The sequence below is a fragment of the Pleurodeles waltl genome, chromosome 4_1, assembly GCF_031143425.1.
Source record: "Pleurodeles waltl isolate 20211129_DDA chromosome 4_1, aPleWal1.hap1.20221129, whole genome shotgun sequence".
Classification (NCBI taxonomy): Eukaryota; Metazoa; Chordata; class Amphibia; order Caudata; family Salamandridae; genus Pleurodeles; species Pleurodeles waltl.
In genome coordinates, this window is record NC_090442.1 from 378,338,274 (window position 1) to 378,356,284 (window position 18,011).

The 18,011-nt window shown below is 45.8% G+C and overlaps 1 protein-coding gene across 1 annotated transcript in view; it reads left to right on the forward strand.

Moving 5' to 3' along the window:
* Window positions 1–18,011, forward strand: part of ETNK1 (ethanolamine kinase 1) — a 173,908-nt gene that overhangs the window by 42,936 nt on the left and 112,961 nt on the right. The window contains exons 3-4 of the mRNA XM_069228571.1: window positions 2,828–2,968; window positions 6,727–6,869. Coding sequence (XP_069084672.1) covers window positions 2,828–2,968; window positions 6,727–6,869 — 284 coding nt within the window. The remainder of the gene's footprint in view (window positions 1–2,827; window positions 2,969–6,726; window positions 6,870–18,011) is intronic.

Below are 18,011 nucleotides of genomic sequence, written 5' to 3' on the forward strand. Positions count from 1 at the left end.
AGGCCACATCTCCTTCCACCTCGGAGACCTACACTGGCTCTCGGTGAACAAGTGCATAACACACCAACATAGGACTGGCATACCCCAACCACTGCCTCACCTTCTGCATACTCAACAGACAACTCCACTTTCCCCAGCTTGCCCTCGCAGCCATTCCCAAGATCTGAAAAAGCACAGCAGGAGGAAGATCCTTCTCCTACCTTGCAACCCAGACAAGGAACACGCTACTTCTGAAACTGACAGACCACTTCACTAAAGCAGTTCAGGAAGGACCTCAAGACCTGGCTTTTCAATTGAGCAACACGCATGCAAACAATGCTTTGAGACCCTGTGGGTGATAAGCTGTTTTTAAAAATTATTGATTGATAAAAATTATTGATTGATTTAATTGAAGACTACAGACTTGCCACGCACGGCAGTGGGAGCTTAACTTCCTCTATAGCACACAGAAAATTTCCAAACTAACAGGCATTGTGTGCTTTTCATTAGTTTATAGTTCAGGTAACTTTCCGCTTTAACAAAGTTAACTTTTTCTTGGTAGATAGAGGAGCAACCACATTTTTGTGGGGAACAGGAGACCTGGTCCTGGGACACCTATGCTTTTTTAGGGTCGAGCCTGTGTTGCATGCGCTCGCGCATGCGTATCGCAGCGAGACGCTTTAGTGTTTAGAAAAGGGCTCGGAGCCCTGTCAACGTCACGTCAGTGTTTTTTATTGATTCGTGGGCTTGCCTAATAAAATCTGCTTGCTTTCATTAGTCAAGGCACGCATACGTCATGCCTTTTCCGGTGGCTAGCCCTCCTCCAGCGCAGCGACCAAGTACAGAAAACATGCAAGGCTCGCTGTTTTCCATCGGGTTCGTGGACTTCTTTTTCTCTCCTTTACGAGCGCGATCTCGCTTGGCAGAAGTCGAGCACTTAACATAATTAATTTCACTTTTTTGGGTTATGTACATAAATGCACTTTTGCCCGATAGGTGAAAAATCGGGTTAGGAGTTTACAACGCGATCAGCTCTAACATGAGCAAACGCGAGACCCGTTGCATTGCAAATGCTTGTTCTTTATTGGCTGCATAAACGGCATAGACTGGGAATGACTAGTTCAGGAATCGTGCTCTTGCATGCAGCACCATATGAGAATAAAAACCATGCAGACCAATGCCTTGGGGCGAATGGACAAGGGGACAAACGGTGAGACATTTGTGAGTTCTCCCCTGTAGGGATGCTTTATGGTGAATCCCTGGATAGTCTCCTACAAGCACTGACCAGAAGCTGAGCAGGGGGCATCTGACTATACTTGTCCGGCACCGCAACAGTGAAATGACACCAAGCTGAAACATGGGGAGGGGTATGGAAGGCTACTACAGGAGCGGAAGGACAAAATACACTAAATGCAATGGACTTGAAATTCTCTAAAATGCATTGGAAGCGGTGATGCAGGAAGTGGAGCAAAATAGTTGTCATCTGAACATCTTTGCTCTGTTACACGTGATGTAAGAATAACACATGATGCAGGATGAGCTGATGGAGGAACGCTACCAAAAATGCCATTCAGAGTAGTTGTAAGTGGCTATTTGCCACACTAGTTTTAAAAAAGTGAAACTTCCATAAAGCACATTATTCCCTTCCCCCCCCCCCCTCAAAAAAAAAATGTTAAAAAAAATTCAAGAACGCAATTTTGAGAATCTTCAACAAAAATCTAAAAAGACGTTGACTGTGTAAATGGCTACATCATCCAAGGAGGCCCGCGGTTGGTTGACTGCATGTACAAGTAATAGTCCAGGCCCTTGGACTTGTGTAGTGGAGGTTGGTTGCTCGCACTGTCGGGCTGAAAAGACCATGCTCGGCAAAGGGTTTCCCTCCCGCGATGGATTGGGCTTCAGGCCTGGGCAAAGGCCAGCCCCTGTCATAAACCAGCCGAACTACACACGGCGAAAAAAAAGCTGACTTCCAAGAGCGAAACTTGGCTGGTAGCGCGAGTTGTGGTGTGTTCTCTACTATTGCTCTCTAACATCAGTGATTTTTTTTTTTTCCTGGTTTATGTTTGCTGAACCACAAGTAAATTATTAAAAATAAAGATACCAATAAATAACGATTTACGTTTACGAAACACCGTATTATCACAAAAATAACTAAAACAATTGAAGTTGATTAATATTACATGGGAGGCATGATGTAGTATTGGACAGGCTTTAAGAAATAACTGTACTTGGCCGCATTACTGGATTAAGCAGACAAGTTACCCTAGGTTCCCCGCAGGGTGATGGAGGAGTAGTTCAATCATGTAAATCCATGAAAGATGCTAATGCCGAAAAATTCTTGTAAAAGGTCGGTACGTTTTCTTCTTGTTGCCAGACATTTTCTAACCCATTGCAATGTCGGTGTCCACGCTTGGTCGAGTCAGCAGAGTTCAATGAATGTGGAAGTGCTCTCAAGTTTCCAAGGTTCGTGAATAATTAGTTCATTCCGTTCAGGATTTTTCTTTGCATTGTGGGACTCGCAGTCCTGATTACATGATATGATAAAATGAACTACAATACTCAAAATTAAACACAAAAAGCTTAGAACATGTAAGGGAGGTATGCTATAATCGGGGAAACATGAGAGCCCTGAGGTGGCTGCACAGATTTTTGGGGAAAATGAGAAGTGTTGAAGGCACAGCACAACGTGTTTATTTTTCAGTTGTTCATATAAGCAGTTTCGGATCCTTATGGCGCACGTTTCCTGTGACATGGCAATGAAAAAAGGGGACAGCAGTGAATGTTCAATTTTGTTTCAGGATATAGTGAACATAGCTCTTGTAAGTTAATAGGTTTTTGTTTATTGCAGGCTCATTGCGAGGCAACTTGCCAAAATTCATGCCATTCATGCCCACAACGGCTGGATTCCAAAGTCCAATTTATGGTTGAAGATGGGTAAATATTTCTCACTTGTGCCGACGACATTTGAAGATGAAGCAGTAAACAAAAGGTAATTTGTGCACCTGCTTATGATTGAATGTTAATTAGATTTGTTACCTTTCCTTTCCCTTACACTTTGTCAAAATTGAAATCTGAGCACCATCTTAAACTTAATCATGACATTGTTATTTCTAAACTGCCTGTACGTCTCGAATTCTGCAGTTTTTTTCCAAAAGAAATGTAGTTTTTTCACAAATAGATGTATTAAGTGCTTCATAATCACATAAATAATGTCTTGCCTTGTTTGAGTACCAAGATGGCCCTGTGACCGCTTAAATGTTCAAATTGTCTGTCATCCACCATACACGGGAAGCCGTATGACTTCTAAAGGTACCTCTCCGAAACAAGTCAATCTCTTATTTTTATCATTCTGATTAAGCGACCTTGTGGGGCTGTATTTCGTGGCATTAGTGTTTCGTATGATGCAGCTTAAGGGACACTCAGCTGATTTGTTTCATTTCGCTACCATACGCTTGCATTGAGTGACTGTGGAAACACAGAACACAGGTGATTTGTTTAGAGTCATTTATCTGACTACTCAATATAGATGTGCAGTGTTCACTCGACTTAACTTTACTTCTGAACTGTAAAATCTCTTCAGGATTTCACTAAATTCATTTTAGTATTAAATAGGCACTAAAAAGTTGTGAAGAAAAGGGGGGAAAATTATAGGGATAGGCGCTAACAGAATATCACCAAAACATTACTTTAACAATAGATAGTAAATACGGTGCTCCCGAACAGAGGGTCCTCCCAGCACCTCCAGTGTTTCTCCAATAGGAAAAACCAAACTGATTCAAAAGGCCAGGGCACTCGTATGAAATAAGATAAGAGTCTGTACAGTTAGGTTCTTGGTCTTCGGAAAATCAATGTATAATCCAAACAGAGTTAAAGTTCAGTGTCTTTATTCTTGTGCGAGGTTTTCATACATGTTCATCACATCAGAAAGATTCCATATGTGGTCATCACAAGAACATCCAACGGCCAACACGTGTTTCGTCTCCGAGAAATTAATCTCATTGACTTCCTCAGCTCAAAATAGAAGTAAGGTGTTAACATGAATAGATGGCTTATCCTAATCAAGTAAAACTCTTCAAGATAGTGTACGATCAATAGAGAAAGAGTAGTTGGAATCACGTGACGGGGGCAAAACACTATTATCCCTGAGTCTTCGTGAGGGAGTGCTCATAAGTCAGCACGTATGGATCCAAAATCTTTTACGGTGCGATCTATAAACAAAACAGTTCTTTTGGGTAAATTCTTGTGTTGGGGGCGCTGTCTTGCTCCCCGATAATTAAGCTGGCGTGTATGTAGAGAAAAAGGACGTGTAAGCCCTCCGTCTCATCTAGAGGTATAAGGTATAGAAGAGACACAGATTAAGGTCTCAGGAGTGTGTGTGAAACTCCTCGCATGACGTCATTTCGTATGATGCAGCTTAAGGGACACTCAGCTGATTTGTTTCATTTCGCTACCATACGCTGGCATTGAGTGACTGTGGAAACACAGAACACAGGCGATTTGTTTAGAGTCCTTTATCTGACTACTCAATATAGATGTGCAGTGTTCACTCGACTTAACTTTACCTCTGAACTGTAAAATCTCTCCAGGATTTCACTAAATTAATTTTAATATTAAATAGGCACTATTATGGTCCTGGTAGAGGTTACAAATGAATTGCAGTTGAAATACCAACTATACAAGTCATATTATTCAACCTGATTTTATCTTGGAGAGTAACCATAAATGTCTGACGTGTGTGGTGAGAGGAAAGACAACATATAAAATACATACATACATATAAGGTACATTACAATTTAATCATCAGGTTCTCAACTATCGTATTTGTTAAAAAAATATTTTCACGTGAGATAGTATTTTCAAACATCTGTAGAAATTGTGTTTGCTGTGTTCACCATATTATTGTCACTGACAACCGTTGATGGTTTTCATACAAGAAAGGTTGTAATTTGACTAAAGTTGAAGACATGGCATGTGTGTAATGACAGATCAGGGTATGGAGAGCACCCTCTGACTGGGGTTCATGTTCCACTATCCCGGAACCATATCTTCAATTTCTTTGTGTAGGCTACCCCTGCTGCCACCATGCTGTGAGGAAAAATAGGGGTGCTTCTCTTTACGGTATTTGCATTACAAAACACACGTCCTTTCATTTCTGTGTGAGACTGTAAGCCCCCCTGTGGTAGTGTTACCTTGGTGCTAACTTTTTAGTCTAGTTTTTACCCTGATTTAGATTTTCTGAGTATTTATTACCCCACCGATCACATGGTTTGATTACAAGCTCTCTCTTCTTCTATACAAATCTTCGAGTGAGAAGCTACAAATAGCAGCGTCTGTAGTCAGTCTGGAAGTTTCATCCTGCTGTAATTGTAAGTTTTGGGGCTGTGCTTGCACCACAGTTGAGATCTAGTTCGGGCCTTAACTGATAATTGCATTGGTCACGGGAAGAATGCCTGACATGCCTAAATGATAGCTAGAGCCTCAATATTGTAAGGTAGCTGCTGTGTCTGTTAATAAAATGGCTGCAGCATTCAACTCATGATCTGGCGCATGTCAGAACATCCAGTTCTTACAACAACGTCCTTAGCAGTTTAGTTGTGGTTTTCTATTTCCACCCCGATGGTCCCCTTCGACTTCAGGCAGCACCCTTTGCTCTGAGGGCAGGCAAAACTGTACATGGGCAGTCACATCTCCGATGGGGCCAGTAAACCTAGCCCAAAGCATTCACTGTGGATTAGGCATAGACCATCTCGCCTTCCTGCTGCTCCAAAATCAACCACTACTTGTCTGGACACTATGACCCCTCTTTGTCTTTCAGCCCAGTGGATCAATATACCATCTAAACGAACACCAGTCTGCTGCTCATTTAATTTGATACAGTCCCACCACGTATTGCACATGGTGTAAGACATAACACCTGATGCAGCAGGCAAACCCCTTTCTGATTTATATGGGGGAGTCAGGAATCCCATAATCTCATTGGACAATTTTGCAAGGTCATTTGGAGCAGCGGGCATTCATGTTGCGGTGTGATCTTGTTTCCCAACAGTATTGATGAGATATAAAGGGTTGCCAGGGGTGTGGACCTCTAAGATGAGTGGTTATGCTTTCCGGCACAGTGGCATACAGCAAGATAACATTTTTAATGTAACCCAGTATTGTTTTATGCAACACCAAAATGTGCTTTATTTACCTTCTGAAATCAGAGTAGTATTTTTAGATTAGCTTGGAATGATGGAACTTTAATTGGAAGAAGCAATTAATTCAATTAATGAACATGAACTAAGCTTTTTAAATTTTGGTTTGATTGGTAAAGAACGGGTTAGCACTTGGAAAAGCTGCATAAGTCTGAGACACAACTAAACTTCTAGTACTAAACAACATTTTCATAGCATGTATTGTAGCAGGTGCTGTAGAAACTTTTTGCACAGTGAATTAAGATATACATTTGCGACCGAGCCAAAACATCTTGGGGGTTATTACAACTTTGGAGGAGGTGTTAATCCATCCCAAAAGTGACGGATATACCACCAGCCGTATTACGAGTCCATTATATCCTATGGAACTCGTAATACGGCTGGTGGTATATTCGTCACTTTTGGGATGGATTAACACCTTCTCCAAAATTGTAATAACCCCCCTTGTCTTTTACCCTGGTTGGGTGTAGCAGATTAGGTGGTGTACAGAGAGCCTAGGTATTAGACAGAGTAATTGTATTTCTGTTTTTATGGTTTTGTTTTCTTCAATTAGATTCCTCCACGATGTTCCAAATCCCAAAGTGCTTCAAGAGGAAATGGCCTGGTTGAAGGAGAGGTTACCTAGCCTGGGTTCTCCTGTAGTACTTTGCCACAATGATCTGTTGTGTAAAAATATAATATACAATGAAAAACAAGGTAGGTATTGCAAAGCTCAGTAAGTCATTTTTATGCCATAATCCATTTTGCATGTCGTAGCAGTTGTTTACTGTGATTTAAAGTTTTATTTCAGATTTTTGTGGTATATATATATATATATATATTTTTTTTTTACACGAGTAAAAAGTGAAATCATTTAAGGCCGGTTTATTGGCTTTCTCAATACTCACCACGAGCCATATTTCTCTGAGTATGCCTATTGCGCCGGATTGTTGTTAAATAAAGCTCTTTCTAACTCACCCCATGTCCTTATCATTACAGACATGCTGTGCTCATGTTGGAAGCAATGCCAGTGTGTGGCTGTGAGTGATGGGGAGACATGGACTTTCATCTGGGGTTAGATGGCATATGTTGTAAATATGTATGTGCAGATAAGGGTCAGGCTGTCCTGATCTGGACAGGGACAAAACTAGGAGGACAGCCAGGCTCATACGAGTCCTGCGTAAAGTTCTACCTAAATTATGAAAATGCCAGCAGTACGGAACAATTGAACCATTGCTGTTTTATATAAAACATGTAAACCTGTATAAGGTAATGATAATTTGGTGTGTTTTTAAAATCTAAAAAGTTTCTCATGCATTGCTTTGCAACCAAAATCGGAAGTAGAATGATGCACAAAATAGCCATTAGCAGAAGGTAAGAGGAAGAACTCTGGGGCGGAAACAAAGCACACACTTTATTTTTAAGTATTGGTAACAAAAGATCGTGCAGACCTCAAATGATTGTTTTTAGAAGGACCGTGCATTTGGTAAACCAATGCTTTGCACTTTTCTGTAATACATAAAAAGGCACGGGGTGGCACCATTAATCTGTGCATTTGAAATTTGGAAGTAGAACGAGACCCTAGCCGCTTCACCTCCAACATAATGTTTTCGAAAGTGCAATGAGGACATCTGTGATAAGGAACTCAGTAGTGTTGCCAGCAGACAGTCGCTGCAGTCTATAGCCAGACGCTAATAAGGATCTTATGCTTTCGTTCTGATCAGTGGTACCCGTTTCTTTCTTTGATGCTTTAAACACAATGCTTGGTGGTTTGCCAGTGCCATTGCTTTATTGCTCTACCTGTATAGACCGACAAGGTGGCTGAATTTTAAAGAGCATGTACAGGTTTTATTAGTCTGCACAGAACGTATGTGCTGAAATTAGACTGTTTAGTTTTTGTGTAAGAAAACTGAAATTTCTGATGGATACAACTACCTGTGGATTCCTCACCTCATGAATACTCCCATGGCGCCAGCATTCTACGGAAATCTTCTTACTAGTCTCTGCACGTCGACGAGGACGTCACTGTCTCGCACGCGACGCCGTCTGACGTCATACAGGCAATAAGAGGTCCTCGACGACGTGCGGACGTCAGTTCCCTTTTTTCCGTGCATTCGAAACGGTTATCTTCGAGGGAGCAACTGTTACTCTTGCGGTTACAGTGTATATCTTGCTGCGTACTCTTTCTCTGTGGAAATAATGTCGCAGAGAAAGTCTGGATTTAAGCCTTGTCGTGAGTGTGGAGGCAAGATGTCGGTGACGGATCCTCATTCCGATTGCCTTTGGTGTTTGAGCTCCGACCACGACGTCTCGACTTGTGATTCGTGTCAGCACATGAATCCGAAGGCCCTTAAAGAACGCGAGGCGAAGCTGTTTATGGCCAAGTCAAAGGAGAAGCATCACAAGAAAAAGTCTTCTCCAAGACATCGGCGTCATCGAGACTCCCGGCGCCGTAGAGAATCTCGGCATCATTCAAGGGAGGCTCGTTCCAGGTCTCCGGATCGGCGCCGGAGGACATGGGAGGTCAGCCCCACGGTGACGCCGCATCCTTCGACGCCGTTGCTCTCTCCGGCGTCTCCAACTTCGCCTGGACAGGCGTCGGTGATTGAGGTATTGGAGCCTCAAGTGTTTTCTCCGGCGCAGACGCCGAGGCCGGCGTCGGGGTCGCCTCCGAGTCAGGCACCCCAGTATCCGGCTTTTCCCACCCCTGGAGCCGATAGTTCCGCATTCTTGAATGCGATGTATTCCATCTTCCAACAGATGGCTCCAGGGGGTGCTCCGGCTGGGCCTTTGGCCTTTTCTTTGGGTGATCCTGCGCCTCTTCGGCCGGCACCCTTTATGCCCTTTCTCCCGTTTGGGAACGTGGGCTCGGCGCCAGTGTCGGCGCCGGTGGCCGCTCCGATGGCTTCGGAGGGATTGGCCCCAGGGATTTCCATCCCGTCGACGTCGAGATTTCGGCCTGTGACTCCGGTGGGTCCATCCGTTTCATCTGCTCTTCAGTCGGCGCCGAAGTTACCTGTGGCGCCGGATGCGGCGTCGGTGGCTTCGGAAGATCGGCGCCGATCTCCGACTTCGGCGGAGGTATTGTCGACTCCGCGGATTGAGCAACGACTGCATTCAAGGAGGCGTGCTCTCCGGGTACTAGAGGAGCAGGAGTACCAACGAGCCCTAGAGGAAGGAGAGCTAGAGGACTCGGGTGATGGGCTGCGTGGACTGGAGTCGGCCAGTGGGCTGGACACTTCCCCTGAGTGGGACCTTTCGTCCCCGGGTGAATATACCGAGGAAGCTGCTTCCTTTCATACAGTGGTACGGAAGGCAGCTAGTTTTTTGGACCTGCCTTTGCCGGTGGTGGAGGTGAAACAAAACCTTTTGACAGAGGTGTTGCATCCTGCCTCAGCCGCGGCGGAGCCTCTATTACCTTTTAATGACGCTCTGCTGGATCCGGTTTTAGAGGTGTGGAAGAAGCCGGCATCTTCCCCAGCAGTTCACAGAGCCGTGGCCAGGAGGTATCGGACGGCTCCAACTGATCCTGGTTTCCTATCTAGGCACCCTACGCCGGAGAGCTTGGTTGTGCAGGCCTCCTGTTCGTCCAAGTCAGCGCCTGGTTCTTTTCCGACGGTGCCGGGGGACAGAGATTCAAAAAAGCTGGAGGCGCAGTCGAAGAAGATTTTTTCGTCCTGCAGTCTGGCTTTAAAAGCCACCAATGCAACCTGTATCCTGGGGAGGTATATTCATGCTCTGATGGATGACATCTCCTCTTCGTTTACAGAGCTTCCCCAGGGTCTTTTGGATCTTGTCTCTGATGCCCAGGCTGCTGCGACCCAAATTATCCAGACGGGACTGGATACCACCGACTCGGTAGCCAGAGCAATGGGTACAACTGTGGTGGAAAGGAGACAGGCCTGGCTCCGTAACTCGGGCTTTTCGGCAGATGTACAGTCCACATTGTTGGATCTCCCGTTTGATGGGACAAACTGTTTGGGGCTAAGGCTGATTCGGCCTTGGAACGGTTTAAGGAGAGCAGGGCCACGGCTAAGTCGCTGGGACTCCAAGCTCCTTCTTCCACGGCCTCTTCCAGATTCTTCAGGAGGTTTCGTGGATTTGGGCGTGGCTCTTCCTCCTCTTCCTTTCGGGGAAGATATCAGCAACCTGCCTCTTCCCATCCCTATAGATCTTTTAGGGGGAGGGGTAGGGTCCGCACCAGGGGAGCTTCTCAGCAGCACTCTGCCTCTTCCTCATCCTCTGGCGGGGTGCAGCAGGGGAAGCAGCCTTAGGCTTCCACCATTTCCCACTCACTCCTCTCCTGTAGGGGGAAGATTACAGCATTTTCTCACCAAATGGGAGACTGTTACGTCGGACACTTGGGTTCTCAGTGTTGTGGGAAAAGGCTACACCCTTCCCTTTCGGGAGTTTCCGCCCCTCATCCCGCCCGCCCTTCGTATTGTTCACAAGAACACCTCCTGTTGCTAGAACAGGAGGTAGAAGTCCTCCTTTTAAAGGGCGCGGTGGAGTTGGTCCCGGAGCAGGAAAGGGGTCAAGGAGTTTACTCAAGGTATTTCCTGATTCCCAAGAAGGATGGTCGTTTGAGACCAATTCTGGACCTGAGGATCTTGAATTGGTTCCTCAAGCAGGAAAAGTTCAAGATGCTGACCCTAGCACAGGTGCTTTTGGCGTTGAACATGGAAGACTGGATGGTGTCTGTCGACTTGCAGGATGCTTACTTTCATATCCCGATACTCAAGTCACACAGGAAGTATCTCCGGTTTGTGGTGGGATCGCAACACTACCAGTTTGCGGTCCTTCCGTTTGGTCTTACTTCAGCACCTCGAGTCTTCACGAAGGTGATGTCGGTGGTTGCGGCAGAGCTCAGAAGGAAGGAGATAGCAGTATTCCCTTACTTGGACGATTGGTTGATCAAAGCCAAGTCCCCGGAGCTTGTGTTGCGTCATCTGCAGTCAACAACCCAGTTGTTGTTCGACCTGGGCTTTTCGGTGAACGAGCCCAAATCTCACCTAGAGCCCTCTCAGCGCCTCCTGTTCATAGGGGCAGTACTGGATACAACATTGGGTCGGGCCTTTCCTCCGCCTCAGCGGATTCAAGATATTCAGGATTTGGTTCCAATGTTTCGAAATGGAGCGGTAGTTCCAGTCCTCAAGGTCCTTCGTCTGCTCGGTCTTTTTGCCTCCTGCATTCTGTTGGTCACGCATGCTCGCTGGCACATGAGGGCTCTTCAGTGGTGCCTCCGAAGGCAGTGGTCTCAACACAGAGGGGATCTAGAGGGTACTGTCAAGATCTCCAGAGATGCTGCTGTGGATTTGAAGTGGTGGATTGCAAGCAACAATCTTTCACAAGGAAAGCCGTTCCAGCAGTCGCCACCAGTGGCCACAGTCATAACGGATGCTTCCACTCTAGGGTGGGGAGCTCATCTGGGGGATCTGGAGATCAAAGGTCTTTGGTCTCCAGAGGAACAGATTTTTCACATCAATCTGTTAGAGTTACGGGCTGTACGTCTGGCTCTCAAGGCCTTCCTCCCTTCCCTTCGTGGTCAGTCGGTACAGGTCCTAACGGACAATACTACCACGATGTGGTACATAAACAAGCAGGGAGGAGTGGGGTCGTACCTTCTCTGCAGAGAAGCTCTTCGACTATGGTCCTGGGCAAAGGACCATCGCATTTGCTTGATAGCAAACCATCTGGCCGGAGTCTTGAACGTGCGTGCGGACAGTCTCAGTCGCCACTTTTCGGCAGACCACGAGTGGCGTCTCCATCCAGATCAAGCCCGTTTAATCTTCCAGAAGTGGGGGTTTCCTCGGGTAGATCTGTTCGCCACTCGAGAGAACGCGCATTGTCCGTTGTTCTGCAGCCTTCAGTATCCGATGCAGGAAGCGTTGGGGGACGCGTTTCAAATGACCTGGTGCGGCCAGTTGCTTTACGCGTTTCCTCCCATACCCTTGATTCCTCGAGTATTGAGGAAGATTCGCCAAGACCGGGCTCTAGTAATCTTAATAGCTCCGGATTGGCCAAGGAGGGTGTGGTACTCCGACCTTCTCCAACTCTCAACGTGCCCGCCTCTCCGTCTCCCTTTCAGGGCAGACCTCCTCTCACAGTCGCAGGGGCAGGTTCTATACCCCAACCTCCAGAGTCTGCACCTACATGCCTGGAGATTGAACGGGGCAACCTGAGTTCCTTCTCTCTCCCGCCTGAGGTAGTGGATGTTATATTAGCGGCCAGGCGACACTCCACTAAATCTATCTACGCTAATAGGTGGTCTAAATTTGTTGCGTGGTGTGGAGAGAGACAGATTGATCCTTTACATGCTCATTTATCGGACGTTTTGTCTTTTGCTCTATCTCTGGCGCGAAAAGGTTGTGCAGTGGCTACCATTAAAGGTTATTTATCGGCCTTGTCAGCCTTCATATGTCTTCCAGACCAACCATCTTTATTTAAATCCCCTATTGTTATCAGATTCTTGAAAGGTCTTCTAAATCAATATCCTCCAAAGCCATTCGTTATGCCGCAATGGGATTTGTCCTTAGTCCTGACTTTCCTTATGGGGTCCCCTTTTGAACCTTTGCATTCTTGCCCCTTGAGGTATTTGGTTTTAAAACCAGTCTTCCTGATAGCTATAACATCAGCAAGGAGAGTGAGTGAGTTGCAGGCCTTATCAGTAAAACCCCCTTATACAACTTTTTATGGGGATAAGGTGGTGTTGAGGACCAAGGCTGCTTTCCTCCCGAAGGTTGTTTCACCCTTCCATTTGGCTCCGGCAATTACTTTGTCCACGTTCTATCCTCCGCCTCATCCTTCCAAAGAGGAAGAAAGACTGCACCGTCTGGACCCAAAGAGAGCGTTGAGCTTCTTTATCGATAGAACAAAGGATTTCAGGCTGGAGGATCAGCTGTTTATTGGATACGTGGGCAAGAGGAGAGGAAAGGCAGTCCACAAGAGAACACTATCCAGGTAGGTTGTTCTTTGCATTAAAATATGTTACTCTTTGGCAAAGAAGGATCCTCCTGAGGGCATTAGAGCTCATTCCACCAGAGCTAAGTCGGCCACTTCGGCCTTAGCCAGAGGTGTTCCTGTGGTCGACATCTGCAAGGCCGCAACTTGGTCGTCCCTTCACACTTTTGCAAAACATTACTGTTTAGATTCTGAGGTTAGAAGGGACGGCCATTTTGCACGGTCAGTGCTGCAGGATTTCTTGGTTTGACCATTTAGGCACCCACCGCCGGGCGTGGTACTGCTTTGGGACTCTATTCATGAGGTGAGGAATCCACAGGTAGTTGTATCCATCAGAAGAACGAGTTACTTACCTTCGGTAACGACTTTTCTGGTGGATACATTAGCTACCTGTGGATTCCTCACGGTCCCTCCCGCCTCCCCGTTGCCTTTATGGTCTTGCCAAGTAATCCTTGAGTGCGCTCCTCTTGGTCTTTGAGGGTGCGATAGATGTATATATATAATATATTTATATATATATGGGTATATGTGTATATATCTTTATGTATATACTTGGTGTGTGTATATATTTTAAAAGAGAGAGTTTTATATATATATATATATATGTACATAAAAAGATTTACAGTTATTCATACAATGTGGTGTATTTGTACAATATAATGGATGTTGCTTTGTTCTTTCATTGCATTGCCTGGTTGTTCTCATGCACGTAAAAAATGATTGGTACTGACGTCCGCACGTCGTCGAGGACCTCTTATTGCCTGTATGACGTCAGACGGCGTCGCGTGCGAGACAGTGACGTCCTCGTCGACGTGCAGAGACTAGTAAGAAGATTTCCGTAGAATGCTGGCGCCATGGGAGTATTCATGAGGTGAGGAATCCACAGGTAGCTAATGTATCCACCAGAAAAGTCGTTACCGAAGGTAAGTAACTCGTTCTTTAGGATCATTTCCTCACCCGCCCATTGCATGTTGATTTATCTGTAAAGCTACATTAGGATTTTTGTATAGAATATTGAATAAGGCTTTTACTCTTGTACGCTAAAAATAACTGATCAGAATTCCTGGATCACACAGTCTGTAGAAAATACATGGTGTTGCCGTAACCTTTAAACAATTTAATATGACTATTTCCATTGGATGGTACTGATCTATGCGGGTCAGTTAATACCAGGGTCTAATTTGCTGTCTCATTTAAATTTCGGACAGAGCGATTGTATTCCAAATGACCTTTTCATTACACCATCGTTTTGGTTTATTTGTCAGGCACAGAGCATACTTTGAGCATACTTGAGAGTGAGAAGATTTTATTTTTCATCAATTTTTTTGATGGGGGCAAAACATTTTTGTTACAGCCTTATTGCTTCGTAGGATTCCAATGATAGTAATAGATGTACAATAGTGCTACCTGCATACAGGGACCGTGGGCACTGCCTATCTGTCACGATTAAGCCTTCATCAACCTCAGCACAAAGCATTAAATAGACAGCGCAGTTGGTTCTGCTCTGCAAACAACTGTGACTCTAAAGACATTACAGTAATTAACACAAAGTGAGTTAAAGGAAACTGTTCCTTAAACCTTCGACAAACAATATATCGGGCCATTGTTAAATAAACCGGAAAAAAAATCCAACTCGTGGGTCTTCAAGTGGGAACCTCCTTTAAAAAAAATTAAAAAAACTAGCATATTTACATTTTTTCCCTTTTTATACCAGTCCTACGTCAAAGTCGCATAACCTTCGCCTTATCAGATTCCACTGTGCAAAAGATGAATCCAATATACAAGAAAATATTATATAATATATCTTAACTTATCCTGAGCAGTTCGGTGGCCACCTCCATTAGTCTGTGACAGGCAAACTCTTAATATATTTTTCTGTAGAAAACTACAGTATTGCAAATAAAATATAAACCAGATTGCAGCATTTTAGTGTAGAAATGTGCTGCATTGTGAAGAAACTTGAAAAATGTGCTCTAACTGTGAAGAAAAATGAAGCGAAAGGTGTCGGTCAGGTCAGAAGTGCACTCAGTTTACACTGCAACATTAGACAGCAGCTGGCAGTTTGCCTCACAGCCTCTGTTCTTTTTTCCAGCTTGTGCTGACTGTATTTCAGAAAACGTCAGATGTCTTCAATCTCATTTTTATCTGAGGGATTTTCTTCAGAAAATAATTCTTTTAACTTCACTTGTCTTCTTTTTAAGACTACAAGAAATGTCTCTGTTTTTCCATCTGTAGGGAATTTTCATCTCTTCATTATGCCTTCACTTTTTGTAAAGTGCCCCTCCTTTGGGAGAGAGAAGGCTGCTTCTGATCCTCATGACATATGTATTCTGCCTTCCTACTTTTGATTCTGATAAAGATTGCTCCTATTGTCAAAACATGACAAAAAGGGCTCTTTCACACATGGAAGTAATACTGCCCCAAGGGGCAAACCAGAAAAGCTCAAAGGAGAAGGGGAAAGAAAGTAACAGAAGAAAAGATAGAGGGCTTTATTTGATTGCACCAGGTGCCTCCTGTGAAAAGGTTATCCATAGTGGTAGTTTCAAGTAGAAAATACCGGAAGTATCAGCACCATTGCTTGAGACACTCCTGCACGTCTCAAGGTCAAGGCCACCAGTGGATGTCGAAACCATTGGCTCTGGCATGCTCGCTGTCGAGAGCCTCTACTGTTCCAACCACATCAACAGCCCAGGTACTCATCGCCACCTCGATAGTACAGCTTTTGACATCACCAACCTTAGATGGTAACAAATCAACAATATCCACATTTGACACAGCACACTCAGTAGTGCCATCTTTGACATCAAGACATCACATATCTGCATTGAGAATGTTAATGGCACCAAAGTCTACTGTAAAATCGACCTCAAAGATCAACGTTCAATCACTCCACAGCCTCAATTCACCCTCTGTCATTCCTGTGGACGAACCTACTTTACCACAGAGACCAAGTGTTCGATGGCATCTGTCGCTGTAGATACGCATGTTCTGCAATAGCTCGCCATCTGGTGTTGGGCCGGAGTGTTACAAGTTGTTTTTCTTCGAAGAAGTCTTTCGAGTCACGGGACCGAGTGACTCCTCCTTTTGTCTCCATTGCGCATGGGCGTCGACTCCATCTTCGATTGTTTTTTTTCCGCCATCGGGTTCGGACGTGTTCCTGTCGCTCCGAGTTTCGGAACGGAAAATTAGCTAATTTTGGAAGATTTTCGTCGGTATTGTTGCGTTCGGGATCGGCGTACTTAGATTCCACACCGCATCGAAGATCGAAGAGCTCCGGTGCCCTTCGGGGTAGTTTTTCGATCCTCCGTCGGGGCCTGGTCGGCCCGACCGCGTGCTGAAGAACGCCGATGGAACGGACCCCGTTCCGCTTCTGCCCCAAATGCCACAATAAATACCCCTACACAGACCAACATTTGGTCTGCAACCTGTGCCTGTCACCTGAGCACAGCGAAGACACCTGCGAGGCCTGTCGTGCGTTCCGGTCCCGAAAAACACTCCGAGACCGTCGAGCCAGAAGACTTCAAATGGCGTCCGCACCGACAGCCCAACGGGAGTTCGAGGAACAGGAAGAAGAAGGTACCTTCTCGATCCAAGACTCAGACTCCGAAGGATTCGACGATACACAAACCGTGAGTAAGACGTCGAAAACCACACAAAGAAACATTTACAAGGCCCAGGGGACGCCACTGCCACCAGGCCATGGCTCAACCCATAAATTTGGTGACCGACCGTCGGCACCGAAAAAGGCCCAAACAGTGCCGAGATCGTACGACTCCGGTCGAGACACCGGCACGCAGCCTTCTCGGGACCGAGAAAGTGCTGGAGACAAGCCTCGACACCGAGATGCCGGTGTGGACACGGCTCGACGCCGAGACAGCGGCACCGAAACAGATCGACGCCGAGAGGTTTCGGCCCCGAAAAGGAAAAAAGTCACCTCTGAGCCGAAAAAACACGCAGACAAAGTTTCGACGCCGAAACAAACTGCAAGCGACCCAGCTTCAGGCTCTTATACAGAAGAGCACTCGCTAACCTCCCAAATGCAAAAGCATAGGTTTGAGGAAGAGCTACAAGCAACTGATGTGGACCATACGCAAAAGCGTATCTTCATTCAGCAGGGGACAGGAAAAATAAGCACCCTTCCCCCCATTAGGAGAAAGAGAAGGTTGGAGTTCCAGACGGAACAAGCACCACAACCAAAAGTGGTGAAAAGAGTTACACCACCACCCTCTCCTCCGCCCGTGATTAACGTTTCACCAGCACAAACTCCATCTCACTCCCCAGCTCACACCACCATGAGCCAGGGTGACCAAGATCAGGACGCATGGGACCTATACGACGCCCCAGTGTCAGATAACAGCCCGGAGGCATACCCTACAAAGCCATCTCCACCAGAAGACAGCACCGCGTACTCTCAGGTGGTGGCTAGAGCAGCACAATTTCATAACGTAAGCCTCCACTCAGAACAGGTCGAGGATGATTTCTTGTTCAACACACTCTCCTCCACCCACAGCTCCTACCAAAGCCTGCCTATGCTCCCTGGTATGCTCCGGCACGCAAAAGACATATTTAAGGAGCCGGTCAAAAGTAGGGCAATCACACCAAGGGTGGAAAAAAAGTATAAGCCGCCTCCTACGGACCCGGTTTTCATCACTACACAGCTGCCACCAGACTCTGTTGTTGTAGGAGCAGCTAGGAAAAGGGCCAACTCTCACACATCTGGAGATGCACCACCCCCAGATAAAGAAAGCCGCAAGTTCGATGCAGCTGGTAAGAGAGTCGCAGCACAAGCTGCAAACCAGTGGCGCATCGCGAACTCCCAGGCACTACTTGCGCGCTATGACAGAGCCCACTGGGACGAGATGCAACATCTCATTGAACATCTGCCCAAGGACTTCCAAA